Source organism: Vollenhovia emeryi, unplaced genomic scaffold (genome assembly GCF_000949405.1).
Source record: "Vollenhovia emeryi isolate VEMERY1.0 unplaced genomic scaffold, V.emery_V1.0 DF939171.1, whole genome shotgun sequence".
Classification (NCBI taxonomy): Eukaryota; Metazoa; Arthropoda; class Insecta; order Hymenoptera; family Formicidae; genus Vollenhovia; species Vollenhovia emeryi.
In genome coordinates, this window is record NW_011967195.1 from 132,070 (window position 1) to 158,493 (window position 26,424).

The window sequence follows — 26,424 nt, forward strand, 5'->3', positions numbered from 1 at the left end:
TAGTCTGATACGGGCTTTACGCTTCGCGAACTACTTCTCTCTCTCTCTCTCTCTCTCTCTCTCTCGCGCGCGCGCGCGCTCTCGCTCTCTCTTTCTCTCTCTTTTTCCTCCCAGAGACTCTCGGAGTATAACGCTTTACCTTGCCCGAGGGTCAACGCGCGAATCCCGCGTGGAACGAGGGAGCCGAGCTTTCTCGCCGAGGAAGTTTTTCCTTCCCGTTTTATTCTACTCGCACGGTCCTGCGAGTCGAGCGCGGCCGGCAGTTGTGCTCCAAAGGAGCAGAGAGAGAGAGAGAAAGAGCGGTGGCGGCTGACGTTGCGCCTAATCCAGGGCGACGAGGCGCCTCTCCTGCCGTCTCTCGCGACACGGCGCCCCTCGATCGCGCGAACGCCGGGCGTCCCTCTTTCTCGCGACGTGCGTTTCGCGTTCCTCCTACAGTACACAGAGACCGTAGGACACGCGAAATCGCGGTACCCCCGCACGCAGTCCCGACCGCGCCGAAAGAAGAAAGATCACACGTTTCCCCCGACGCGGAAAACGTCCTCTCGACGACGCTCGCGGTCGATCGTACACACTTGCGTATCCCACTTTTAGACGGTCACGTCCGTTTCTATCCAGTGCGAACACTAACGTCGAATCGACGTCGGTGGAGCCGATGTCGCGTCCCAACTGTCAGTTTTCGAAAATAATTAAGTTTTGGAGCTTAATTTCTTTTGTATTAAATTTGTAATGAATAAGTTGACTCGGCAGTTCTCTCCCGTAAAATGTTAAAGGTGTTCAGAACGTTGAACGTACCCACACAGCACCGAAGCTTTCAGAAACATTTCAGAAAACATTGCAACATTGCAACAATGTTTGAAAATAATTAAGTTTTGGAGCTTAATTTCTTTTTGTATTAAATTTTGTATTGAATAAGTTGACTTGGCAGTTCTCTCCCGTAAAATGTTAAAGGTGTTCAGAACGTTGAACGTACCCACACAGCACCGAAGCTTTCAGAAACATTTCAGAAAACATTGCAACATTGCAGCAATGTTTTCTGAGATGTTTCTGAAAGCTTTGGTGCTGTATGCGTAGTAATCTAATACAAAACCCTGGGCACAGTGCATTGGCTACACTTTGGCTAAATATTGGCCCATTGCTGGTTGTATTGTGATAGAAATGCATTGGCCGATACTGTCTAACGCAAAGCCAATATTAGCCACGGAGTAAATGTAAATACTGCCCGGTAATAATTAAATAATGTTGGATTTGTATTGGATGTGCTTTGGCCAATATTTAACAATATAATAGGAATATTGTATCCAATGTTAGACCAATATTGCTAAACAGACATATTGGCTAAATAAGAGAAGGCGTCCATCTTACAATATTGGACCAATATTAGGAATACTAGATTTACATTATTTCCCAATATTGCGCCAATATATTGTGCTGCTGGGGACAACAAAGCTCCAGGACAATAAACCTACTGTCTCACGTTAGACTCTTGTCTCATAATAGAGGACTTTCCTCCAATATGCAATTTGTCGAACTTGTCTGTCGTTATCGCCAAATGTTAAACGAGCATTGACCTAATACCAACACTAAAAATCCGGATATTGTTCAGATTTGACGCGTGCGGAAAATTTCCAAGTTCACGAACGAAGAGGACGCGCGAACGGGGACGCAGAGTGCGGCGTTACGGGAAACTTGAATCATCGGCCGCGTGTGAATCACGAGATTACGTCTCCGAGATCGCGCGGAATTATCTCCGTCTCGCTCGAGGAAGAGAGCGTTTCTCTCTCAGGAGGGGGAAAAACGTGTATCCGTGACGATTGGCGGAACCGATCGTCAATCGGACGATCGAAAGCGCCGATGATTAATCGGTTAATTGGACCCGCTTGTTGAACGTCTGGCGGAGCCCTCGAGTATTTTGCACAGACTCGCGTCGATTCGAAAACAGCCCGCGAGAGCCGCGCGTTAAATGAATCGCGGCGCTAACAATGCACGGCACGACGGCGATTTTAATTATTGCGCCAAGGAAGGCTCGCTTTCTCGATCGAGAAACAATCGCGTACCTCATTTAAATTTGATACCGTTCCGCACAATAATATCTCCAGTGAGAAACGATTCGTCGATCGTTGTCGAAATGATATATCGAATCGACATCAACACCGTCAAATTGATGTCGAATCGACGTCGTTTCGACATCAATCGACGAGTCTTTTCTCGCGGGGATCTAACATAACATGCGTTCAACGTAATTATGCATGTAATCGTTGAGCGTATTAAATCCTCATTTTTACCCTAGCAGCACAATACCTACAAATATTGGTACAATATTGGTAAATAATGTAAATCTAGTATTTTCAATATTATAAGATGGATGTCTTCTCTTACTTAGCTAATCTCATACAGCATTGTTGCAATGTTTCTGAAATGTTTCTGAAAGCTTCGGTGCTGTATAGGATATGTCTATTTAGCCATATTGGTCTAATATTGTATCAATATTGTATCAATATTAAACCAATGTTCTTATCGCATTGTTAAATATTGGCCAATGTACTTCCAATATAAATCTAATATTGTATAGTTTAAATTTTAATTAATTTTTGTTACTACATCTTTAGATGTTATGTAAACGCGTCATCTTATATTTTAAGTTAGAGTAAGATAACTATGTTACGCGCTTAATTATTAAACATCTTAATTTTATTGTTATATTAAACTGAACACTGCTCGTAACACTATTGTCCTTAAAAATTTTTAATGTCTAATATAATTATTATCGTTAAATACTTACATTTATTCCAATATTGGTCTTACGTTGGACAATATCGGCTAAATGCACTGTGGTACTAGGATATTGTCATATACTATATAAGGTAAAATGACCAAATTCGGATCAACTATTTGATGAGTCACTGATAGGCGATATAAAAACACGTCGATGCTCTTTATGATGTCGACAATGCAGTTCTTTTTAACATAAAATGTATTATCAAAAATTCATGCATTTACACGTATTAATTGTGTTGTTTTAACTTTTAAAAACGGCGAATATTAACTCAACTCAGCAAAGTCAAAGTAACAACTATAATATGTTACATTAACATTAAGAGTATGTTAAAAATTTAACCAGTAAATTTCAATATAAATACAAAATGTTTTCTACCGTGTACGTATATAACACATGCCTGGTTAAAATTCAAGGTGCTGGGGAGTCCGGAAAGTCTACAATAGTGAAGCAAATGAAAATTATTCACGAGACCGGCTACAGTAAAGAGGAGTGCGAGCAATACACCCCAGTGGTGTACAGCAACACGATACAAAGTCTAATGACAATAATTAGGGCCATGGGTGACCTTAGAATCGACTTTGCCGAACCTAGTAAAGCGGTAAGTCCCTCGCATCTTGCTCTCGATCGTCGCGAAAGATTCGTCGTTCTAAAAAACAATTAAAAACGCGACAATTTGAGTCATCTTCTGTTTGTCAAAATCGCAATCGTTATCTTCGATACACTTGTTTTCGACTAGAAGACAGTCCTCTTGGTTTCATTTTTTTAAAAGAGTAACTTATCAGAAAGGGTAGTTTTATTCGCAAATTGTGTGGTAGAAGGCGAATCTGTTCGGTCAATCTAATGATATCGCGCATTATTAACTTTCTCGTGCCCCACTGGCACATTATATTAATAATCGGCCTTGTTTCGCGTTGTAGGATATGGCGCGACAATTTTTCACCCTAGCATCGGCGGCGGAGGAGGGCGAGCTGACCGGGGAACTAGTGCTATTAATGAAGCGATTATGGCAGGACCCGGGACTGCAGCTCTGTTTCTCGCGTAGTAGGGAATACCAGCTCAACGACTCGGCAGCGTACTACCTTAACGCACTTGACCGTATAACGCAGCACAATTACATCCCGACGCAGCAGGATGTTCTGCGAACGCGCGTCAAAACCACCGGAATCGTGGAGACGCATTTTTCTTTCAAGGGTTTACACTTCAAGTACGCTGCATATCTTAGCACATTATTGTCCAGAAAAGATAATTTAATCAAATTGCGATTGACCATTGAACAAATTCATAAACATATACATATATGCGTTGTAAGAAATTTTTACAAAAATTTATATTAAATTTCGCGGAGCCGCTACTAGTACTAAAACCATCAGTTCATCTTCGTTGTTCATTATATATCAAAGATAGAAGACGCTTTTAGTGCTAATAACGTGCATTTAGTATACATGCAATACTATTGTCTATTTAAATAAAGCCTATGTCGCCAAGACGCAACGATTTTAATATAAGAAAATATTTTATTGTAACTAGGAAAGTTCGAGATAGGATATGCTATATTATTTCCTCTTTGTAGAATGTTTGATGTTGGCGGCCAACGGTCCGAGAGAAAGAAGTGGATACACTGTTTCGAGGGCGTCACCGCGATCATCTTCTGCGTCGCTCTGAGCGGTTATGATCTAGTGCTGGCGGAGGACGAGGAGATGAATCGAATGATAGAATCGATGAAACTGTTCGACTCGATTTGCAATAGCAAGTGGTTCGTCGAGACATCGATCATACTGTTCTTGAATAAGAAAGACCTGTTCGAGGAGAAGATCACCAGGAGCCCGCTCACCATCTGCTTCCCGGAATACAAGGGCGCCAACACTTACGAGGAGTGCGCCTCTTACATTCAGATGAAGTTCGAGAACCTGAACAAGAGGAAGGATCAGAAGCAGATCTACACGCACTTCACGTGCGCCACAGATACGTCCAATATACAGTTTGTGTTCGATGCCGTGACCGACGTAATAATCAAAAACAACTTGAGTAATTGCGGATTACTGAGTTAAACATTCCAATACTCGATCAGCAAACTATCGAACAAGAAAGGATGTATTTTAACACATTGACGACTCACGTTGATCTTCGCGAATGCATGGGAGCAGAGACTGATTGGAAGTTCTAAGAAAAACATATCCGTAGACACGAATATATATTAATTATGCGAGGATTTTATTCACACACGCGCGCACACACACACACATACACACACCCACACACACATACACACACATTAGGCTCTTGGATTATTTTATCGCGGTATCATGTAACTCTGCTCGATCCTATAGTCTTTAACGAAACGTCTGTTGTAAAAAAAATTGTACGCAAATTTACCTGGACTTTTAGTACGAGTGTGTTACTCCTTAACTTATTGATCTTACGTTCGGCGATTAGACAACGAAGTGTTCTCCAATTACGAACAAAGTATTCAAAGTATTCGGGAGTCGGATATCAAGCTACAGCATTTTGCGTTGTCGTCAAGAATGCTTTTTTTGCGCACTGTTTCTAAATGTGCAGTAATTATTTTTGGAAATTAATTAACATAATACATTGATCTGATTAAGTTTTTGAAACGATTTCTATTCCTCGTAATTATTAATCTTTCTTTAGGTTAATAAGTCTTTATTAACTGTGTTTTATTCTACGAGACGAAAGCAATACTTTCGGACAGTGCGTAGAAGAAAAAAGGAATTCGAGGCGATAATGTTAAATATATGAAACATATTGTTCACTTACTCCCGATTAAGGTCAGAAATGTTGCTTTGTTTCTGCTAAATGTATTTAACTATACTAACCAAGAACTAGATAGCTATTAATTTAGTGATATTTCCTTGTATATAATTTATTACGCTAAAAGTGATTACGTACTAAGTGAAAAAAAATACGTCTCATATCTACTTTGCGTTTTAATGACAAATGGAAATTCAACATCTTGACGGACATCGAACACAGCTCTCTGTGCTTCTTTTTGCTTCCTCATGGAGGAAGCTTTGTTTTACAGCGTATTTATCAATTTGAGAAAAAAATTTTGTACAAGCTTCCCTTTGTTTTTATATATACGTATTAATAAGTAACGAGACCGAAGGGCGCCGTTTTTACTCGATTTGCCAAACAACGTAATGACGTTAGCATTAGTGCACAAGACAAGTCGAAATCAAATCTCTTTATACAGTTTAGATCAATAAATGAAATCTCTTCTTTTTTTAAGAGCCGACTTGCTTTTCCGTTCCCGACTGATCTCTTTATTAGACCATTCAATACATATATACACATGTCCAATGTTTTACATCTTGTACAGGTGAGGATCGATCTAATTGATAAAACGCATCAACTACGCACGCAAGCGTGAAAAAGTGCGCGTTACCGAGGTGCAGGACGAAACCCGTATTGTACATGTATTATAAGTGTGCATCGGAAAGAATTTTTTCTTTACATTTGCTCTACACCATCTTTATTATATTAATTTACACGTATATTTACGTCCGCTTTCTCGCGATTAGAGCCACTTTTACGTAACTGAACTGGAAGTGATGAGAATTAAGGGCGGGTTAAACAGGAGTATATACAATTTATAATGGGTATTTCCCAGCAAGACAACATCGCGTCGTGCATGATATTTGAAACAGTTGGGAAGGCTTAGTTTCTGAAAATATCTCGCCACAGTTTACAGATTTTTTTTCTTGTTAGTCATTTATTTTAATATAATAAAAACTGCAGTATAATATAACACTTGTTACACAACAGCTTTTATCTCGAGCATTTTTATCTTTTAGTAAAAAGGAAACGGAAATTTAGAGAATTAAAAAATTTTTTAATTGCACATTTATATTAAAAACGAGCACATTCACGTTAAACGTAAACTTCTTTGAAACGTTGGGAGGATATCGAGGACATTTTATACGCTTGTAGTTAGAGTTTTACAGTGTAGCGAGCAGTGCGACATTGTTACAGTCGAAACACTTCGTGTTGAGCACAATGTTGCACCGTTTCGTCTATGATACCTTGCTGGGAAATACCTATAAATTAGCATCTTGACTGCCATATCATACATATTTTCTCGTAAATTATGACGCGAGTGTACGAACTTCATTCTTCACTTAATTCACATTCGTTGTTCACTCCATAAATAACGTGACGGTCGAAATCGCAGGATATCTGTATCACGCAGAATAGGAAACGCGATACTATGTTCCCTGGAGAATAAAAATAAAGATTAAAAAAATATATAGGCGGGCGTTGGACCCATGGGGACGGACATTTCACAAATTTTAATGGAATGCAAAGTATAGGAACTTTAAAATAAGAGAAAAAAGAGAGAGAAATGTAAGACGAAACGTATAATTACAGGATGACCTTAAATTAGTTGAATTAGCCACCTTCAGCACCGCGTGCGAGAAAGGGGAATTTCAGGTGGATAATTATAAGAAAATATCTTACCTCACATCCGTGAGAATACTGTTGTGTTTGAGTCTACCTCTTTTCCCTCTGCCGCGTCATGCTGTACACACGATTGGTTGTAAAATTAAGTTCGCTCCTCGTCTTACCGTAGTTGTATATTTTTTGGTAGTTTTACGCTACTGAGATGCCGCGAAGAGACTCCTAAACCTCAAAAGTGATTCTAACATTGAGAGTTTACATCTTAAGTTATTAAATACAATACAAGCAGTGACAACTATAACATTATTACCGCAAGTATCTCGCCGTTTAAACTCTGATGATTACATTAACGTGTTCGTGATATATAATTTTACGATTTCAACGGGCTCTGAATATACATTTTAAATTCTGTGTAAACAGAACACGTCAACAGTTATAAATCGATTAGATTTTCGAAACAATAGCCATTTGCGCCGCTTTAAACATCCGGAGCGAAAACAATGGGCTCCCACGCGCCATCGCGCGAGAACAGATCAACATGATTATATTATCACCAACGTGGAAACGCAAAATACGGTGTTCGATAAGCTCAAGAACGATCTACGAGTACAAATCTACAATTAATTACGCACGCGCGATCGGAGATCGAAAATAACTTGCAATTACTTCCGATTCGTGACGACTACCAATCACTTTCAGAGTAATCACAGAACAGATACAGGGGGGGGGACTCCTAACTACGCTACGCGGATCTAGAACTCATCGTCAGTTTGGAAGTGAAGACTCGTCGACTACCGTCGTCTCGTCGTTTAATCTCATAAATAATCACACGTACTAGATTAATACTAAAACGTACGGCGGAAGTCTGGCCTATAACAGGATATGCGTCTCATTTATGCATCCTATCTACTTGCGTCCCTGTTTTAGTGAGGATTCCTGGCTGGAATAGGCGGCCCACCGGTGGTTCTCGCTGGAACGGGCGGTGGAGCGTTTGTCGGGGGTAAGCTCGGCGGTGGATGCTGCGGAGGTGGCGGGGCTTGTCTGTGCGGCAACGGGGGAGGCACCGAGCTGGGCGGTGGTCTGCTCAGTGGTTCCTGAGCGCCGTCCATACGCGGCAACGGCGGCGGCGGTCGATTTGGTACAGGATAGCTGGGCGAGCCGTCGGGTATTTCCTCGTAGATGGCAGAGTCCGGGGACAGTCTCTCGTCTTGCCGATCATCCTCCACTGCATCCGCAACCGGAGGCGTCACCGGACGCGCAAACTGGCTGGGGATCACACTGAAGACGCCGGCTCGCGGTACCTGCTTTCGCTCGTGAGCGGGACTCTTCGGTGGCTGGGAGGGTCGACCCGGTGGCGCTGGTCTCGGCGGTGGCATTACGCCGTTCGGACTGCCCCGGCTGGGCGACGGCCGCTCGGCGATCTCCAACTGTTCCAATCGTTGCATGGGACTTCTCAATGGCGAATCCGCCGTGAACTGGGCCACGGTGGTGTTGCTGCAGATCTCGATCTCCTTCTCGATTTGCTCCACCCAGTCGGGCGATTTCAGCGATAATTTCAACGTCTGACCGCACACCTGCGTCATGCCCTTCTTCGCCGCGGCCAGGGCGCACTGGCCGTCCCTGAACGTCACCCAGATAGTCTCGCCGACGTAACGCACCAAGATCGCTTCGCCGATGTGAGACAGATCCTGTATCAGCGCGAACATAAGATTATTGTCGAACACGCTGTCCATGTCCTCGACGTCCTCCACCGCCTTGACTATTATCGTGCCGTCGGGTGGACCCAGATCCTGTATCACTTCCTTGAACACGCGCTCGCGCTTCTCGGAATCGACGCAGTGCACGTCTATATCAATCGTCGCGAGTACTGGTCGATGATCGCTCTGCTTCAATTCCGCCTTACCGTAATAAACGAGCTTCCCTGAATTCCAATCTGTAGGCGAGTCTAAAACATACATTTTTAATTGATACAATTATACTTATCATCCACTTCTGGTCTGATAAATGTACATATGGTAGGAGAAAACCAACCAATATCGGGTATCTGCTTTCTACGCTTCCACAAAACTCTGTCCGTCCATGCGGGCGTACGACACTTCTCGCTGGTGTCGTAATCATCCGAGAACAGATCATACTTGTACGTAGGAGCGAAAGTTATTGGTCCTTCCTGGAAGTTCTTAAAGACGTTGCCTTGTTCCTGTTGAACCTTAAAATTGAAAGACTCGTGAAATGCGTATTGTCAACGACTAAAGTCTAATCTACAATGTGCTCTTTGCGCCTAGAAATGTTCTATTTCGTATCCAATAAATATGTTTAAAAAATTTGTGCAAGTCGACAAATTTTTTGAGCGTTTTAATTTCCTTATATAAAATAGAATGTTTCTAGACGCAAACGATACATTGTAGATTAGGCTTAAACCTTTCAATATTACAACGATAAGAAAATTCCCGTATGACTTTAGTAAACATAAGCAATGTGGAGTTTCTGTAATCGACATGACACAGTACCCTCAATTGGTCGTATTGCAGTATTTGGTCGAATTCGTTTTGCTTGATCAATTCCTTCATGTCGTCTCTGTCCATATCGACCCTATAGTTGAAGTCGCCGCACCAAAACACGTAGTCGTGAGTGTTGAGGGTTCTACCCATGGGAAACGTTATCTTCCTCGTGATCTCGGCGTAGTCGGCGTTACGTTCGTTCACCTGGGACTGACCGGCGGCGAAGTGAGCGCACACGAAGCAGAAGGACGTGGAGTACAGCACGCATCTGATCGCCGCGGCGCCCTTGTTCCCGGTGGCGCCTCCCAAACCCGTTTTCACGCAGTCCACCGCCACGTCCCGCAGATACGGCGCGTGCACGGGTCGTATGAATAGGTACAGGCAGACGCCGACCAGCTGCTGATACGTCACGAGGACGTACTCCGTGTCCTTGCACAGCACCTTCTGCAGCTCGTCCGCCCAAGCCTTGGCGTTGTCCGAGCTGGCGGCCATGATATTACTGGCGTTCAAGTCGACGATCTCTTCGAATCCTATCGCGAATATATCCACGGGAACGTTGTCCTGCTGCTGTACAGATACCAAGGCTGAAAAGAGATATCACAAAGATTGGATTATAAAAAGAAACATCTTTCGCGGCACATCTGTTACGAAATTCTCTTTTCTTTCGTACATTTTATAGTGATCTGGTCAGAAGGATACTTACACGAAGATTTGCCCGGCCCATCGAATAACCAGTCGGCTAGGGACACATCCTTATAAACTACGCTTCTAAAATGCTTGCCCCCGTTAACGTTGTAAGTACCGATGCTCACCCTGAGATTCATCGTGTCCACGTACTCGTTATAGCGCTTGCACACCTCCCGCAAGAGATTCGGCGCGGCGTGTAGCATGTTGGATGGCAACAATAGACGTGCCCTGTCGGCCAGTTCTGTATTCAACGTCGAGCCTAACAATAGAATATCGATCGCCTCCTGCTTGTTGGAGTCCAGTAAATTATTCTGTATCGTTCTGGCCGCCGATCTCGCGCCGTCCATCAGCTTGGAACTGCCCTGGATGGCGCCGGTTCCCGCGTATATCTTGCTGACCTCGTTGCCGTTGTTGATCCACATCTGACGAAACACTTCCTCGAATCTCGAGACCATCTGCTGTTTCTCCATCAGCTTCAACAGGCCCATCTGTTTGGCCAGCATCTCGAGCGCGAAGAACGTCTGCACGCAGTTTGTCCGGTCCAGACAGTCCAGACAGTTTGTCCGGATGGTGCCGGTCTGCTCGAGAATTACGGTATTGCCGGCCGCGTAGAACAGCGAGAACGACTCGAGGTACCTTTCGACCTTTGCCTTCAGCTTCAACAGATTTTTCATGTTACCGCCGCGACACTCTTGATGATAATCGAACAGGACGTGCGGCACATCCTTGTGTTCCGACATACTGTGATGGGTTTGAAACAATTGACTCAACATCGCTTCCCCCTCCTTGCTGCCGATCAGGCTGGAACCGAGGAGGTTGACGATAACTTGCTGGCCGTACCGCTTCTTGATCATGTCTAGGTGCCTGTCGAAGGCGGGCGCGGAGGTCTCGAAGCCGCGTGAAATCTTCACCTTGTGGGAACCAACCTGTATACCAGGCTGCTCCCAGAACAGCGGTACCGAGCCCCTCGTCTGAACGTAAGACGTCACTTCGTTGTCTATGTAGATCACCTGTTCCGTTTCCACGAAATTTGCTACATGTCCGTCGTCATTGGTTCCTCTAACATTGAATCTAGACAAACAGGCCATTTCCGCACATTTTTAACAGAAGTCTAGGAGCCGTATTTCTATCCGACCATATGTTCCAATTCATCTTTCGTATCACGCGATGCGGATTAGTCATGTATTTACATTTATTACGCGAGACGTATCCTCTTATCAAGCACTGATAATTTCTGATATTGCGAATGAGGAAATACGCAAATGCGCATATTGTTAGTATAACTTTCCATAAAATAGAGAAAAACGGTCTTACCTAGTGCCGGCACGTTCGCAGCTTAATCTCGACATGAGCACCGCTCGAGCCTGTCTGGTTCCAACGTAGACAGTTCTAATCTCTACGCTGCCGCACATGGCTTTCAACAACCACTGACTCGTGTCCACGCCGTATCTCAATAGATGAATGTGCAACATCCGATTCCTAATTGCAATAAGTCAGGGGATTAGGCATTTAATCTCGAAAGCTTTTTATTATAAAGCCCGACCAACAATTGCGTCCAGGAACATTCCGCTTTGTAGCCAATATATAAGTTCAAAAAATAATAAAAGAACAAATGATCGAGTAAGCATATAATACGTACATAGTATTTAAGTTCAAATAATTAAACGGTTCAATAGCGAAATTCGTGCGTTTCGAACTACGTTTCTCGGTTCTTCCTCAGCGCAATTAATGTAATTAGTACAGAATAGAATATCGCAGAGAATTAAGTGTAGTTGAAGACTCGTTGCGCTGAAGAAGAACTGAAAAACTGGTTCGAAACGTACGAATTTCGCTATTATTGAACTGCTAAATTATTTGAACTTAAATATATCATACTCGTTCGTTCATTTGTTCTCTTTAGTACTTGACTCTCACGGCCGTTATCACGTGTGACTGATAAATAAAATTCGCTTATACAAAATAGAATGTTTCTAATCGCAAAAAGTATTGTAGATTAAGCTTTAAAGCTCGATCTGCAATGCGCTCTTTGCGATTAGATACATTCCATTTTGGGTGTGTTCGGGAGCGCACTATCGACGCTACTCAGCACCGAGAGCGTCATTCTATCTTTGTTGCTAATTACGCGTCGAAGAGAGATAGAACGACGCTTTCTAGCGCTAAGTAGCGCTGATAGCGAGCGCCCAAACGCACCCTTTGTGTAAGCAAAGAATACGCTCAAAAGATTTGTCGACGATACACGATTGTACAATGTATAACGTACAATTTGTCAACTGCATAATTACGACAAGAGGTTGTCGTCCCAGAGTAATCGCAAGGTAATCTCGCACTTTTACCCCGTCGCTCTTATCATTTTCATCAGTCGACCTTATCGCTATGCTTACACCTAACATAGTAGTGGAAAAGAAGCGAGCGTTACAATCTCTTGCATGCGTAACGACAGATTTTCATATGCCACGAACTCTGATAAGTATTGACGATTTCTTTAAACGTATCTGGCAAAATGAAACGTTTCTAAACGCAAAGGGCACATTGTATCGATCAAGCTTGAAAGAACGTCTCGCGCGACCGCGTTGCACCGACCAGAAGAACCTGTTATCCGTGGTCGTCGATTTGCATCTTCTCTGAGCGCTCAGGGTGATGTCGAGCCACTCCTGGCCGGCGGACCAGGAAAAGTAGAATGTCCCGGAGTTGAGGACCTTCCTGACCTCGGACACGCGGTCCTCCGTCCCCTGGCTGTAGAACAGGGGCACGAAGCTCGACTGCGTTATTCGGAACACCTCCGACTCGCCGATCTTGCCGACGGAGAAGCATCCGGTGACCAGTACGAGGTAGAGCAGAGTGTTCTCGCCCGCGTTCAGCTGCAGGACGCCCAGGCATCCGTACGCGTCCAGCAACTTCGTGTACTTGGGCTTCAGGAACTCGTGCTCCTCGGCGGCTGCAAGTCGATCGCACGTTCGTGAGCGTTCGCGGTTTTCAAACTTAACACGGTCTACGATACGCGGAGTGAGTTTTGAGCAAGGAACAAGAGAGAACCGCAGCCGGTCCACCTTTTGGCGTGAGAGGGGCCGAGATGCAGGCACGGTTTTCGAAAAAATTTGTGGCACTGGCCGATCGCGCGTGCCGATTCACCGAGAGTAAGCGCACGATCTCCTCACTCCAGGCTTGCTCCGCGTATTGTAGGCCGACCTGACAACACTTCTATAAATACTATCGTCGCGCGAAACTGCTGTCGCGCTCTGCGAGAGGCGGCGGGAAATCGGAGCGGTGCTCCACGATGAATCGTACAGAGACGTGAAAAGCAACGTTGTCAAGATGCGAAGTGACGCACGGCGTTCGCGACTGAAGATCCACAAAACAACCGCGGGGCAGGCGCGGGACAGCGCGCGGCTGTCACCGACGTCAAGTTCGATCGCGACGTCCCGCTCGTCGGAGAAGATGCGAAGGTACGAGCGAAGGTTCGGCCGGCGCGGATCGTTACTTACAAAGGACCGCGATCGCCTGCGATTCGAAGAGCAGCGTCTCCTTGCGGGCCCGCTGCTCGAGTATGACCGAGTGCGGCTTGGGCGAGTCCAGCTTCTCGTAGACGCGAAACCCCTTGCCCATCGCCATTGTTGCGCGGCCGTGTTGTTCCCGCTCTGCTGCTGCGGCCTGCGGCGGCGGCGGCGATAACGACGATGCTCGTCGCGCTCGTCGCAAACGCCTCACCGTGACTGGCGCGGCGACGACCGAGGAAGACTAGAGACAAGAAGACTAGAGACCGGGAGACTCGATGCTTGAATCAGCGGTGGGGGGGGGGGGCGGGCTAAAACGTGGTCGCGTTTCATGGGCGCTGCTCGCAGTGTGGTCCAACGGCCAATTCATCTTCTACGCATGCTGGACTCCGAAGCGACGCGTGCAACCCGTGCAACGTACTTTTATTCGGACCCAACATTTTACTCCCACAATTCGTAAAATACAACACACCTAAGGCACGATTTCACTTGTTTGACGCGCAACGCCTCGCAAGGAACAATTCGTAAACGAACTTTGACGCGCAATAGTTCACGAATTAGCCGTTCGACCGTAGAGTGCGAACAGCGCCCACGAAGTGCGACCATTTCTTGACCTACCCCCACCGCTGGAGTCGAGTCTTCTGGTCTCTAGTCCTCTTGACACTAGAGAACCCCTAGAATTTGGAATTCTCGAGAGATAATCAAAGCTATGGGAAACACATATTTCGATAGCAGACAGACGTCTTTCGAGATGATCCTCGTACATACACTCTCGAGGACGGAAGTGGACGACGCTGTTTTAAATAATTTTAGGAACGCGCGCTTAATACTACACCTTTCTGCTCCGCAAGTGCGGTTTAAATTCGCGCGCATGCGCGTTCAAGTGTAGCGTCAGTGCAGTATCAAACTTATCAAAGTAGGACGCACCGGCACTCCGATTTCAAAGCAGAGGCTGCGACGAGCGTCTCACCGTTCGCCCGTAATAAACAGCTGATAGAATTCAGCTCGAGATGCAGACCGTCGACGGGAGGGAAAACGAGGCTGCGGAGCTCGGCTCGAGCGACAGCAACGTGGTCGAGACCTTGCGAACGGAATTGAGGGAGGCTGCCTCGACGAAGAGGAAGGAGAGTCGTGTGTCCGCCTGGAATAGGAGTCGCACCAACCTGGGAGAATGTCCAGGGGTCGAGCTGTTTTCCGCCGAGCACGTCGACGAGAAAGTGAGGCTTCTCAAGAGAAAGAGGATACCCCTCGTTGATTACAGATACCTGCCCAATGCTCTTATTCAGGTGTGCTACTTCGCTGGAGTAATCCAGCTCGAAAAGGACCTAGACCAAAGGTCGAAACGTTGTGAAGGCGTGTGGCCATTCAATGAGTGTGGCCAGCTGAGGTCGATTAAAATTTGACATTTTATTTACATCATTACTGGCGATCTGATGAAATTTACCATTTTAATCTAGCTTTGCTAAACATCTCAACTTTATCGATATTGAATACAAAATAGTATTTACAAGTGTAGCTTATTTACTACGACACAACTAGAGGAAAGTCCTCTATCATGAAATAGGTTTCTAGTATGAGACAACAGGTTTTCAACACCCAAATTCAATCACAAATCCTTATTCACAACAATTACACGATCTAGCAATGAATTTTCCACTAAACAGATTTTGCTCCAAGGGTAATTAAGTTTATAGTGAAATCAGCTGATGATGCCTGTTAATTTAACGGAAACCCCGCTGTTCCATATTAGAATCTTGTCTCATAAAAGGAGACTCCTCTACGTAAAAAAAAACCGATCCGTTTTCCAGAAGACGAAATTGAAGGTTTAAAATTGTTGGAGCCTTGTAATATAATTTTTAAACGCGACTCTGACGCAATAACCGAAGAGAAGACTAAAAGTATTGATGTATAATCTCTTATATTCATTTCAGTCGGAGGAGAACATAAATGCCTTTTTAAAAGTGGACCAAAGCTTATCCGGCCTGGTACGCGATCTGTCCGGCGGAGACCCGACTCTTCAATTGTACGCAGCCAATTGCTGCTGCAACATTGCCCTGGGAAACACGAAGGCCTGCATGGCACTGGGAAAAGCAGTTATTCCGTATCTGGTTATCAAGCTGGAAAGCTTAAATTACGCTTTGCTGGTAATTGTCTTTGACATTAAGCGAAAGATAGCGGAACAAAAGTGGACTTGGTTCAGAAACTTCAAGTGTATGGAAATTCATATTTTACTAGGATGTTTGCATTTGGACAATCGGTAATTTAGTTGCGGGAAGCGATAAGGCTTTCTCCATTTTGCACGCGCAACATTGCCTGAAATATATAATCCTACTGTTGCACAATTGCGACGACTCGGTTCTTCCTTCCGTAATATATGCGCTCTTGCATTACGTACACGCGGGATTTCATAAGATATCGTAAGTATCTTTCACTTTCGAATATTGCAATACACGTATAATGAAAAACAGAATTTAATATGCTGCCTGATATTTACAGAGAAAGCGAAATGCTGGAGCTCGTTCAAGTTGTCGTAAAACGGAATCTTTTGTACGAAAATCCCAATTACATTTGGCTGTTAGCTTTGTTGTCGTCTTCGCCGATATGCGCCGAACATTTGAGCGCAATTCTGCCAGAAGTCGTTGATTATCTTTACTTAACGTTTTCCAATTCAGATGGAATGACTCGAGCCAGCGAGGTTTGCTCTTTCTCCTTCGTACAACAAAATATGGAAATTTCGAAAATGCTAAGAATCATATTTTTAGTTTCCTTTCTGTTTTAGATTACAGCATCCGTACGTATACTGGCCAACACACTACATACTTGTTGCGAAGATAAAGTGAAGATTCTTTTAAAGAATCCGAAATACTCAAACGAGGAGCTGCATCTTTTATTGAATAAACTGTTATCGCATCCTCATATGCACATCAGAAGAGAAACTCTGTGGCTGATAGGTAATCGTGCGATCTTTTCTTTTTAAAGATATAAAATAAGTGAAGCGTGATCTGATTATTCCAATAAATTGTTGCAGGGAATTTGTATAATCATAAATCACCTAATATTGGTCAAAATATAAGAGATCTTATGCCCTCTTTATCGGCACTGAAGCAGGCTTTTTCCTCAGTTGAACATTCTGTATGAATACAAATGCGCGTTGAAACGACATCTTTAAAGAAAGGTACATTAAACTTATAAAAATAACTTATAATGATGTAAATATAAAAATATATCTACAGTGTCTTTTGATTGTAATATAATTCTAAATATTAATTTTATGTAGCGTTGGACGGAGCATATATACACATAGTTTCTGAATACAACACACTTTACTTATACAGGGTGTCTGATAAAAAAGTAGTCAGATTGAAAAGAGTGGTAGATTGGATTAAATTAAGAAGAAAAGTCATGTGTCGCGTTGCAAAATTCGCAATAGTTATCGAGTCTTTAATTTATCCGTCTAAGCAAATGAGCACGTAGAACACGGTAGGCCGAACTTATGTCTCGGGTCGCTCGCCGCCGCGTTCACTATTTTTTCCCACCACGGTGTATCTCGCTCCACCTCCCGCTCGTCGATCGATTTTCTTACATGCCTTCCAAGTCCGGCCTACCGTATCCTACGTACTCATTCGCTCAGACGTGTAAATTACTCGATACCTATTGCGAATTTTGCAACACGGCACATGACTTTTCGTCTTGGTTTTGACCCAATCTACCAGTATTTTCAAATTGGCTACTTTTTATCAGACACCCTGTATACGCTGCTAATTAGCCTGTAGTTAATACACCCGTTTCACAGGTACAAATTTTCTTAATGCATCCGGGGAAGAATACAGATTTCTTCCTATGTCTTCTATACACGGCACCTTGACAATATTGAAATATATCGTCCCCATCAAATTCGCCGTTGGATGATTGGCAGATTTTAGACAGTGGTAAAGCGCTTGGTCGCAAGTACAGTGTGATCTGTAAAAAGTTAAACACTCGAGACTGATAACTCTTACAGAGATAACTTTGAGACGTTAACAGGATAGAGAGAATTTTAAAACATAAAGAAATTTAGTAATTAATATAATATGACACATTAGTTTTAAAAACTTATTTTAAAATGAATTGATTGATAAAATCTTACTTAGTGTACAGCGAGTAGTTAGTGAGGTTGTATCGGGTCTGTTGAGCTCGCACTTTTATTGGACAGAGATCGTGGTTGCGACAGCATCTAGAAAGCATGAAAATTTATCATTCCAATATCTTTGAAAATAAGCTGTAAAAATAAGCTCGATATTTCAAAAGTCACCTGTCAATGTGAGGTAGGTCGCCCAAATCGTGATAATTTTCGGCTATGTCGCCCGTGCCGCACCATTTTGTGCCTGGAGTACATGTTAAGTCTTTGTTAAGAAATTTGCAATTGTGCGCAACTGCGGGCGCATTTGAAAATGGTGAAATAAATGAATAACCTGGCAGAATACCGGATAACAGCGTGATGGAGCTCGCGGCTATGCGGGACCCTCTGCTCAATGCGTTTGTGGGCAAGGTGGACGTGGCCTCCACCTGCAGGCCGTCCAATAACTCGCATTGTTGCATGAGCCTCGTTATCTCCGGGAAGGACACTACTTGCGGGCGCAAAGTCATAGACAAGTTTCGCAAAACCTCCATAGCCTCGGACGGATCGCTGAAAGAGTCAACGATGCGTGTCAAATATTGCGCACGATTGTGAAAAAGGGAATGACGATTAAGTACATCAACCAGTGAAAACCGGTTTCGATCCAGTCTAATTATATAGCGGCTTATTGTGGCGGCCACTTACTATACTTCGATTATATTACAATCGTGGAGTTCATTTCTCGGGCCAAGATCGACCACCGCCACCGTCTGTTCGTGATAATAAACCGCTCGTATCTCGTCCTTGGCGAGCGCGACGGCGCTTGGCGCGAGACCACTCAACCCCTTGAACGTGTTTCTGAAGAACGTTGGCTGCTGTGCGGTCAAGCTGCATATCGATACGACGAGGAAAACCGTCAAGCACACCGAATACATCTTTTTTCCTTCAAACTATCGATCCTCTTTTCGTTTTGTCACGCTGTCGGTCAAGTGTAACGTGGAGTCCGCATAACTCCGTACGAGTAGACACGACGTAAAAACTGTCTCGTAAACTATATCGAGACTAATAAAGGTACAAAATATATTTCGCGTTTAGGGATTGTAATTTTCACAAGACTCGTGCCTCGTCAGTTAACGTGAAAAGGGGTGATCTGTTGTGGATCCACATGTCTTCGTCCCACTTGCTAATTACTTCAAATACTATAATACAATACGCGCAGTTATCAAACGAAATTTGTAATCGCCGCACATTACTCGCTTTTACGCTTCCTTAAAATTTTCATATTGTATGTTTCAGAAATCGCTTTTACGGCGCGTAAAGTCTCTTTGCGCTTGATAATCCTCGATGCAAACACTAAAGCGCATTATCCGGTTACTTGCAGGATGTGCGACGAGGATTATAAAATAAAGAAAATAGCACTCTCACATCACGAATCGGTCCCTTCGAAACCGAACTTACCCCGTCGCGCTAGTCGGTACTTCGTTTGGCACATGGTACATGTATGGACTTTTACGGAAGAGAAACGGCGGAAAATTTCACGCGCGGATATACTCTTGACCCGGTACAAAAACTGTCTATTAAAAAAATTAAGCTAACACCCTTAACTCGCCCGAAGCCGTTCGCGTTCGCGAGAACCGATCGACCGGTCGGACTTCTCGCGCACAAACGGTGTGTCTATAATTATAGTACACCGCCCGTCCATCGGTTGTACGTGGACAGACCGAACGAGTAACCGATCGAATGACCAAATGTGCGAGCGACGGTATGACACCCGCGTATAACTTCCCTCTCCCGCGATCTCGCGGTATTACCTGGTGGTAGCAGCAGGCAGACGCTAGTGGGGAGACCTACATTTGCAGGACTAGGACGAAGAAAGTGGGACGAAACGGCGGAATACGATTCCGCGGGTAGTAACTGCAAGTTCGCAGAATCCTTCAAGCTTGAGGAGGAGAGAAAAGCGAGTGACTCGTTAGATTTCCTCGCGATCGCGGACGAGATTTGCCGAAAGACACTTGACGTTTGTAAAAAAACCATGTATTTTGCATGTAAAAGTCTAGAAAAGCGTACAAAAAGCCCCAATAGTGTCTCCGAAAAGGCGAAAGGCGTCTTAAAAGGTGAAAATCTTAAAAAAAAAACAAAACTTGAGTCTAATATATAAATCGTATGGCATCCGCGACCTTTTTCGCGGTCGAAGGAGCGCCTCGGCGGGAGAGCGTCTTCTTTTCATATCGATGACGATGCGATTACCGACGTGTTTTCACATTCTCTCGGTGTGGCGAATCACGAAATTTCACTCGTCGCTCGCGATGATAAATTATTACGCAACGCGGAGAGATGTTACTGCGCGTCCACTGACATTTCGAAAATCATATGCTTTCGCCGTTTCTCTGTAATTTTGCTGGGTAAACATGGACGATTCAGCAGTGGCCTTGTCTCAGAGAGTGGCACGAGGGGTTCGACTTCGTAGCGCTCGCTGATGGATATTGAACTCCCCTCGTGCGGCTCGCGCTCAACGTGATGCTCACGGGAGTCGCGTTAGACAGCTGCAATCTTACCGGGCATTGTCTATATCCTGTAATAAAAAATGTAAGAGCATTATAGCCGCGCCCGCGTGCGAGTGTAACGTACCGGTAATTTCAATAATACATGTGGACCTCAGTGGCGGGTGATAGGGTGGAAATAGAAATGATTTGTTATCACGATTTACCCTACTAGCACAATATATTGGCGCAATATTGGGAAATAATGTAAATCTACACAGAAAGGAAGTATCTCGTCAACTCTTATATACTCAAATTAACGCGTTCATTGTTCTGTATATACGCAACAATCTATAATCTTCTTAGAAGCATGTAATAATCTTACATTTCAACAATATTACAGCCTTATTTAAGTGCTATATAAAATTGCTTCATTCAAGTAAGTTTTCCTTCCTTTAACGCAATATAATCTCATTTCAGGATTTTCACGTTGAAACTAAACATTTTCAAAAGAAGAATATTCTCTTTTTCTGTGTAGTATTCCCAATATTGGTCCAATATTGTGAGATGGACGCCTTCTCTTATTTAGCCAATACGTCTAGCAATATTGGCGTAATATTATATCAATATTGGACCAATATTCTTATTACATTGTTAAATATTGGCCAATACACTTCCGATATAAATGTAATATTATATAATTATTATCGTGCAATATTTACAATTATTCCATGGCCAATATTGGCTTTACGTTGGACAATATCGATCAATGCATTTCTAATATAACCAACATTGGACCAATGTTTAGCCAATGCACTGTGCTACTAGGGTAAGTACAAGGCGGCTCGCGCGACCAAGCAATTGTTATACAAGTAGGTAGAGGCTTCGGCTCGGTTCTCGGAGTGAATTCTAAACGAGTTCCACATGTTACGGCGAGAAATTAGCTCTTTCTCGTCGCATTTTCCGTTTTCAAGTTGCTCAACGCTGTTACATCTATGATTAATAAACGGGAAAATTTGCTATCGCGACACGCGAGGTAACTTGTACCGTAATTTCTTCCATGTCGCGATTCGATTTCCGGAACGAATTACGGTTGACTTTCACGTTTCGCGTTTTTTTTTGTTCGTAACGACAAGAAATCGACTTTTTCGATCCGCCAGTGTCTTACGCTTCCATACTGTGGGGACATTTCGCATAATCATTTGGCTAACATTTATCGACAAGAGTCAAGGAACAAAGCGATTACTCAGATTACCAGAGATTGCATTAAATACAGGAAACACATTTAAATGTATAAGCAAGTTTTTCTGATACAATCAAATTACACACCTCATTACAGTGATATTACTTTGTTCGTTAGCTTTCATCATGGATATACGTAATGAATATTGATGAGAGACGAGCGATAGAGGGAATCCGCTAGAGTCTAGACGAAAGGAAAGGATCTACCGGCGTGGTGGGGCCCGGAGCAGTGGCAACATATGGGGTTGTTGCGCGGCCGTGGACAAAATTCAACGCTATGCGGCTCGCCGCAACGGACGCAGCGCGGCAAGTGCCTGCAATTAGCGGCCATGTGCCAGAAACCCTGACATCGGTAACACTGCAACACGCTGTCCGCCACTGCTTGCGATACGGCATCTTGATACGCCTCCGGAACGTTGCCACCGTCGTTCCCCGTTGCGTGCCGCGCGGGTATACCGGACGAGCACGCGGCGCCGCAACCGTTGCCGCGCCACCAGCGTTCTGGAATGGCATTGAAACGAGCCACCTCGAAGAAGTCCAGACCTTGGCGCAGCAAGGCCTCGTAATGACCCGCGTCGAAAACCTGGGCGACGAAAGTTCGATAAATATCCCCCGCATCAAACGTTTATTCACAATACGTTACATTTACTACACGCGTATGGATTTTATGCGCTTGTGTTAACGATTTTTATAGCGGCAGACTTGCTTCTATCTCGACGTATTTATCTTAGTTCTTTGTTTTATACTAAACACTACCGACTGCTAATGAAATAGTTCGAAAGTTGACTTTCAAAACCGGTTGAGGATCGTAGCTATTCTATAGGTTCCATTTCAAGAACCGGTTTAGAATTACGTAGCATTATGCATTTCTGTGCAAATTTAAATAACAATATCGTCTTCGTACTTCAAATAACATGTATATATTCATTTTATGCTTCAGTAATGTCCGAATAGAAACGGATATCAGTCGGTGTCCTCGTTGCTCTCAATTAGTGTACTTACGGTCTCATAAATAGTATTCTCCTGTAATATGTAGTCCCCTAATCAAGACGATAAGGTGTTATCGGACTTAAAATGGAAAATAATTACCTCTACTCGAACAAATTGTCGCGAACGTTCGACATTCGCGGCGACAATTCCCTGCTTCGCCAGAGCCGAATTTATGTCTTCCAGCGGTATAGCCCACGGCACGTCTCTCAGAAGCACGGCTTGGCGATATCGAGAATCTCTTGCCGAGAATCGCGCTACCTGGATGGAATAAAATAAAAGATATTCTAGATTTTACTCATAGATACTTCAGCAGAATATTATTTAGTTGAGAATTGACGCTCACAATTGACGATATCAAAAATTTCCTGCGGAGAATCGCGCTATTTGGATGGAAGTAAAATACAAGCCGAGAGATACTTTAGATTTTACTCATAGATATTTCAGGAGAATTGACATTTCGTTCACTATTGACGACGTAGCCAACAACAACAAAATGTGCGACGAGTTTTCGCGCAATATTTCATTTTTTTTATCTCTTGTCAGAAACGTCGCGTGGAAGCTACTTTTAGCAAGGCAAACTCGTACTTGCACAGGTCCCCCGAACGCTCGAGCTAGGTCGCCGCGCTGCAAGAGTTTCTCGGCGTCGTTTTCTCGCACGAAAGCGGCTATAAGACCGCACGGAGTTTCAGTGACACGCCACGTTGATAGCGGTTCGCAGGCGGCGATAGCTTCCTCGAGATGAGACCGTAGCAGCTCGCAATCTGGTCAAGGAATGACCGATTAAATGTCCATCTAAAACGAGATCAACGGAGTCGTTGACGCTCGCTTATTTGGATCTTTTTATTCAGCCGGCGTTATACGTCGAACGTAGATTTCCATAATTATTAGATATTAGATATAATTACATTACCCCGTACACACCACGCAACCAACAGTTTTACATAACATTAATATAATTAATATGTAATATTATTAATATAATTTTCCACTCAAAAACAAATGTAATATGACATATGCTGTATAACAGTTATATTGAGGAAATTGTACTATTTGTAATATAAACGTCGGTCAACTGCTAACCGGAGATTAATTAATTCTCTGCCCCTTCTTAAATAATAAGATGGAAAAAGATCGGGAGTCGACTGAACTCTGGTTAACAGTTAACCGACGTTTGTGAAACTGCAGCTGTTAGTTGAACGTTCGCTGGGTGGCTGTCTCATATTACTAATTAAACGGAACGAGTTGCCATTCGACGAGCTACGATCTAAATCGCAGAGACGCATTTCTCATCTTCAGGATGCGGCAAATATCGCGGCGTGTCACCTGGAATCCCATGGCCCTGATCTCGAAGGCTGCCAGCACGCGAGATGTACAAGGAGCACGTATAGTGCGCCTGCTGCTGCATAGCGGGAACTTCATTATGGCGCGACGTCGAGTTTAAATCTCCCTCATCTGTCTGGTTATTGTCTCCGATCTTGCTTTGCGACGACGAGTCCGCCGCGGCCTTCTTCATCGTGCGCGTCACGTACTCGTGACTGTAACTCGAATTTAGATAATTTTGTTTAAGCTTCTATTAAAATACGTGTATATTCGCCCTTGAAATATATATATGTCTCGTACATAAAAAATGCGATCAGTTACGGACGTATTGTAAATCTGTACTCAACATTACGCTCTAGATGCAATATTGAATGCAGATATTACGAGCGATACTCGCAGGGGCAGATCTCGTCTTAAAGTGAATGAGTCTTAAATGAGTTTACAATAATGGTAAAAAAAAAGTAAAGGCTGATTTATGGAGGCCGTGCTCCTTTTTAATTTATGCCGGGACTGACCACATTGTCTATTCTGTGATATGTTAAACTCGATTTCACTGTAGACAATCAGGTATCATATCTCAGATGAAATAGTTATGACTTTTTAGAATCTGGAAGACATCGCTCAGATATCCAAGCGGTATCTGAATAGTTTTTTGCATCAGATATTGTAATATTTAGATATTTCCTAGATACCTTTACATGTTTGCTGCGTGGGTTATACAATTGTACGTTGTACAAAGTATGAAATAGAATATTTCTAGATGTAGAGAGCACATTGTAGATTAAGGTTTAACAGAACGAAAAGGGCCGATCGTTCTTTTCGACTCGGAACATTATTACATAAACGTTTTATGCCGCTAACGACCACGTCGCTAACGATCGCAATAATGTGCAACTATTCAGGTCATTATTGATTGTAGCAGTAACGACTGTAAAAACGTCCACTGGCATCAATAATTTCTCACTTTTGCGCTCGTTATCGAGTCAATCATTACGGGCACATTTACGCAGCTATACATATGTTTTGACTTCGCGATTCTTCTCCGTTATCGAGATACCTCGCAATCGCTTCTCTCTCTCTCTCTCCATTCGCAGTCGTCTCTCCGCAATGTCGTAACGTGAACATTCGCGTAGTTTATAAATTTAATGCCCGAGAAAGGCGTACTTTTGTCCGACACCTAACGATAACTGTTCTCGATAGCGTTACTTGCGATTGCGATATTACAGAATAAGAGCGCGACGAGAGGCATGACCGGCGATCGCCCGAGGCTCGGCCGATCGACAGACTCTTTATGTAGATCGAGGCGGATACAAGTTATGGTTTCCGCCCGGGAACGGCGTCGATTTACCTCGGACAGCCTCTCTGTCTCCTCGTCAGCGCGGTAGGACGCAACTCTGTTATGGGGAGGATCGGGGAAGAAAACGCGGCCCATGCTGCCAGCGGGCGCCATTCGTCGTCACGTTTAATCGCCTCGCTTCACGACGATGATCGGCATTGTCTTGCGCCAACGTCTCGCGGCGTTTTGAAAATGTCTCAAATATTGTGTAATGAGTGCATTATCTAAGAGGAAATTTCACAATGATTGCATTAAGGTGATTCGCCAAAACCTGCGGTCTAAGGAATAAAATTTCTAAACGATCTATTTGCCCAAAAAATTGATCATCTTCCCAGCAAAGTAACAGTTACATAACATCAATATAAATGCAATATAACACATGACTGTTATATATTACATTTGCATTGATGTTATGTAATTGTTACTTTGGTGTTTGCTGGGTGAATTTAGGGGATAAATCATGCACAATTATTTCGACATTTAGAAGCAAAATTGCCCAGCAATTCGCGCGTCGAGTAAAAAAAAGCTATAATAAACTGTGTTTAATAGCTTTGACCCTCGACGCTCATTTCAGTCAATCCAGTTGGTAGGTCATGTTATCCATTGATTCCGATGTCATTTGGAATATCTATTGTAGTAGAAAACCTCGATTTCTTATTGTTTTCTCCGTCACTCGGCAATCCACGCCTGATATTTGTATGCACTAAACATATGACGCGTGTTGTCACTTACTGCACTCAATATGTCTTACCTGAAAGTAATTTTTTATTATAGAATATTATGTTTGTTTTATATTATCAAAAATGTGCCAATTGAAAAACAATACAATAAAATACGGATAGATTCCATTGACGCTCAAACAAGCATGGACGCTGGCTATTCGACGCGCTATTTGCTCCTCCATAGATTGAGCGTCAAATGTAATCACGTGACCTGCAGATTTGACGCTCGACGCTGGATTCTTTATAGATAGGCCCGGTTTCACCAACGCGAGTTAATCTAATCGGTCGGTTAACTTAACAGGGTGCCAACATAAAACTTCTTTATTAACCAAGAAAATAGGTTAATAAAGAAGTTTTATGTTGGCAC

At 43.5% G+C, this 26,424-nt stretch overlaps 5 protein-coding genes across 12 annotated transcripts in view; 2 read left to right on the top strand and 3 right to left on the bottom strand.

Moving 5' to 3' along the window:
- The window catches only part of LOC105563807 (guanine nucleotide-binding protein G(i) subunit alpha), a 10,239-nt gene extending 4,214 nt beyond the window's left edge, over nucleotides 1–6,025 (top strand). For both annotated transcript variants that reach the window (XM_012015725.1, XM_012015724.1), the window contains exons 2-4: nucleotides 3,193–3,377; nucleotides 3,697–3,983; nucleotides 4,350–6,025. In XM_012015725.1, the coding sequence (XP_011871115.1) occupies nucleotides 3,231–3,377; nucleotides 3,697–3,983; nucleotides 4,350–4,827 (912 nt within the window). In that variant the 5' untranslated portion in view covers nucleotides 3,193–3,230 and the 3' untranslated portion in view covers nucleotides 4,828–6,025. The remainder of the gene's footprint in view (nucleotides 1–3,192; nucleotides 3,378–3,696; nucleotides 3,984–4,349) is intronic.
- On the bottom strand, nucleotides 6,026–14,120 carry LOC105563814 (synaptojanin-1). 2 transcript variants are annotated; one of them, XR_001009073.1, is made up of 8 exons: nucleotides 13,863–14,120; nucleotides 12,961–13,315; nucleotides 11,695–11,859; nucleotides 10,397–11,451; nucleotides 9,703–10,277; nucleotides 9,227–9,401; nucleotides 7,256–9,140; nucleotides 6,026–7,011 (listed from the first exon to the last, which is right to left on the bottom strand). XR_001009073.1 is itself a non-coding variant. In XM_012015740.1 (7 exons), the coding sequence occupies exons 1-7, from the start codon at nucleotides 13,987–13,989 to the stop codon at nucleotides 8,119–8,121; spliced, it is 3,474 nt and encodes a 1,157-aa protein (XP_011871130.1). In that variant the 5' UTR covers nucleotides 13,990–14,120; the 3' UTR covers nucleotides 6,026–8,118. The 2 variants fall into 2 exon arrangements, 1 of the variants encoding a protein (XP_011871130.1); XM_012015740.1 differs by having other exon boundaries at nucleotides 6,026–9,140.
- A 609-nt stretch (nucleotides 14,121–14,729) lies between these two features.
- Nucleotides 14,730–17,744, top strand: LOC105563813 (importin subunit alpha-9). 4 transcript variants are annotated; one of them, XM_012015736.1, is made up of 7 exons: nucleotides 14,731–15,157; nucleotides 15,803–16,015; nucleotides 16,107–16,288; nucleotides 16,368–16,566; nucleotides 16,651–16,822; nucleotides 16,900–17,046; nucleotides 17,665–17,744. In XM_012015736.1, the coding sequence occupies exons 1-6, from the start codon at nucleotides 14,882–14,884 to the stop codon at nucleotides 17,007–17,009; spliced, it is 1,152 nt and encodes a 383-aa protein (XP_011871126.1). In that variant the 5' UTR covers nucleotides 14,731–14,881; the 3' UTR covers nucleotides 17,010–17,046; nucleotides 17,665–17,744. The 4 variants fall into 4 exon arrangements, with proteins under 4 accessions (XP_011871128.1, XP_011871126.1, XP_011871127.1 ...); XM_012015737.1 differs by lacking the exon at nucleotides 17,665–17,744 and adding an exon at nucleotides 17,149–17,461; XM_012015738.1 differs by lacking the exon at nucleotides 17,665–17,744 and having other exon boundaries at nucleotides 14,730–15,088; nucleotides 16,900–17,188.
- LOC105563811 lies at nucleotides 17,475–19,840 on the bottom strand. The gene is made up of 5 exons (XM_012015734.1): nucleotides 18,673–19,840; nucleotides 18,323–18,537; nucleotides 18,163–18,235; nucleotides 17,998–18,084; nucleotides 17,475–17,831 (listed from the first exon to the last, which is right to left on the bottom strand). Exons 1-5 carry the CDS (start codon nucleotides 18,900–18,902, stop codon nucleotides 17,645–17,647), a joined length of 792 nt encoding a protein of 263 aa, XP_011871124.1. The 5' UTR covers nucleotides 18,903–19,840; the 3' UTR covers nucleotides 17,475–17,644.
- Nucleotides 19,841–20,075: 235 nt separating this feature from the next.
- Nucleotides 20,076–26,112, bottom strand: LOC105563810. Of its 3 annotated transcripts, none has more exons than XM_012015732.1 (6): nucleotides 25,348–26,112; nucleotides 24,003–24,214; nucleotides 23,265–23,440; nucleotides 22,779–22,937; nucleotides 21,897–22,272; nucleotides 20,076–20,539 (listed from the first exon to the last, which is right to left on the bottom strand). In XM_012015732.1, exons 2-6 carry the CDS (start codon nucleotides 24,190–24,192, stop codon nucleotides 20,385–20,387), a joined length of 1,056 nt encoding a protein of 351 aa, XP_011871122.1. In that variant the 5' UTR covers nucleotides 24,193–24,214; nucleotides 25,348–26,112; the 3' UTR covers nucleotides 20,076–20,384. The 3 variants fall into 3 exon arrangements, with proteins under 3 accessions (XP_011871122.1, XP_011871123.1, XP_011871121.1); XM_012015733.1 differs by having other exon boundaries at nucleotides 24,003–24,220; XM_012015731.1 differs by having other exon boundaries at nucleotides 24,003–26,112.
- Nucleotides 26,113–26,424: the final 312 nt, after the last annotated feature.

Bases quoted from the DNA above. Each gene is read 5' to 3' on its own strand.
- LOC105563814 (XM_012015740.1), bottom strand. From the start codon at position 13,989: ATGGCGATGGGCAAGGGGTTTCGCGTCTACGAGAAGCTGGACTCGCCC. The intron at 9,402-9,702 runs GTACTGTGTCAT...TTCAATTTTAAG, and splicing joins TGCAATACGACCAATTGAGG to GTTCAACAGGAACAAGGCAA. The intron at 9,141-9,226 runs GTTGGTTTTCTC...TGTATGTTTTAG, and splicing joins AAAGCAGATACCCGATATTG to ACTCGCCTACAGATTGGAAT.
- LOC105563811 (XM_012015734.1), bottom strand. From the start codon at position 18,902: ATGTATTCGGTGTGCTTGACGGTTTTCCTCGTCGTATCGATATGCAGC. The intron at 18,085-18,162 runs GTGACTTTTGAA...CATGCTTTCTAG, and splicing joins GACCTACCTCACATTGACAG to ATGCTGTCGCAACCACGATC. The intron at 17,832-17,997 runs GTAAGATTTTAT...AACTTTTTACAG, and splicing joins AACTACTCGCTGTACACTAA to ATCACACTGTACTTGCGACC.
- LOC105563810 (XM_012015732.1), bottom strand. From the start codon at position 24,192: ATGAAGAAGGCCGCGGCGGACTCGTCGTCGCAAAGCAAGATCGGAGAC. The intron at 22,938-23,264 runs GTACGAGTTTGC...TATTCCATCCAG, and splicing joins CGTTCGGGGGACCTGTGCAA to GTAGCGCGATTCTCGGCAAG. The intron at 20,540-21,896 runs GTAGATCCTTTC...TTTTTATTACAG, and splicing joins CTCCGGGCCCCACCACGCCG to GATATAGACAATGCCCGGTA.
- LOC105563813 (XM_012015736.1), top strand. From the start codon at position 14,882: ATGCAGACCGTCGACGGGAGGGAAAACGAGGCTGCGGAGCTCGGCTCG. The intron at 16,289-16,367 runs GTAAGTATCTTT...TGATATTTACAG, and splicing joins GCGGGATTTCATAAGATATC to AGAAAGCGAAATGCTGGAGC. The intron at 16,823-16,899 runs GTAATCGTGCGA...AAATTGTTGCAG, and splicing joins AGAAACTCTGTGGCTGATAG to GGAATTTGTATAATCATAAA.